We start from the raw sequence: 1,034 nt of genomic DNA, 5'->3' as shown, positions 1-1,034 counted from the left end.
AGCTTGGAAACCCCTCCAGGGGTGGGGACTCCACCACTGCCCTGGGCAGCCTGGCACAGCCCTGGGCAACCCTCCAGGGGCAGAAATTGTTCCTCAGGGACAACTGAAACCTCCCCTGGGGCAACTACAGCCCAGCTCCTCTCATCCTGTCCCCTGGGGACAAGAGATCTCCCCTCACTGGCTCCAGGCTCCTGTCAGGAGGTGTCAGAGCCAGAAGGTCTCCCCTGAGCCTCCTTTGCTCCAGGCTCAGCACCCCCAGGGCCCTCAGCTGCTCCTCCCCACACTTGGGCTCTAGACCCTTCCCCAGCTCCTCTGCCCTTCTCTGCCCACGCTCCAGCCCCTCAAGGTCCTTCCTGGAGAGAAGGGCCCAGAACTGCCCCCAGGATTCGAGGTGCAGCCTCATTAGTGGGACAATCTCTGTCCTAGTCCTGCTGGCCAGACAATTTCTGATTCCTAATACAAGCCAGGAAATAAATCAAATGCATCAAAAGAAAGAATAAGAATAATAATAAACCCTGTAACATCTTCCTTTGTTCCTAGGAGAAAATCCAGGGCCGCTTGGACTTCCTGAAGAAGGAGAGACAAGAGCTGCTGGAGTTTAAAGTCAACGATGACAAGAAAACCCAGGAGCTCCTGGTGGGTGCCCAGGTTTGGGGGTGAGGGTCCAGGGTGGAGTGTGTGGATGGGATGAAGACCCATCAATCCAAACCATCTCCTCCCCACCACGAGACCAAAGAGGTGGGTGCTGGAGCATGTGTGACAGCTGAGCCACCTCAAGAGCTTTCCTCCACCCATCCTCCTCTTCCTCAGCCTGTATTTTGAGGGCCGGGGTGACCTCCTGGACCCATGCTGGAGGACAATGGAGTGAAGCAATCAAAACACACCCAACCTTGTCTGTGCTGCCAACGGGAGCGTTTCCTGGAGCAGAATGTTCTCACTTGGCCCTGGGCTTTGTCTCGGGGGGGATTTGGTCTGTTTGTGATGACAACCCAAGTAGGAACTGGGATGTTGGCAGAGCTGATCAAAGGGCAGGG

General features: G+C 56.1%; 1 protein-coding gene across 1 annotated transcript in view; it reads left to right on the top strand.

The window, feature by feature from the left end:
- The window catches only part of LOC103778186 (E3 ubiquitin-protein ligase TRIM39-like), a gene marked incomplete at its 3' end in the record, with an annotated part of 1,980 nt that extends 1,344 nt beyond the window's left edge, over positions 1-636 (top strand). Inside the window, exon 2 of the mRNA XM_008945761.1 lies at positions 541-636. Coding sequence (XP_008944009.1) covers positions 541-636 — 96 coding nt within the window. The remainder of the gene's footprint in view (positions 1-540) is intronic.
- Positions 637-1,034: the final 398 nt, after the last annotated feature.

Source organism: Merops nubicus, unplaced genomic scaffold (assembly GCF_000691845.1).
Source record: "Merops nubicus isolate BGI_N331 unplaced genomic scaffold, ASM69184v1 scaffold31988, whole genome shotgun sequence".
Taxonomy (NCBI): domain Eukaryota; kingdom Metazoa; phylum Chordata; class Aves; order Coraciiformes; family Meropidae; genus Merops; species Merops nubicus.
Note: the sequence above shows the minus strand (reverse complement) of the source record. Positions and strands in the feature narration are given on the sequence as shown.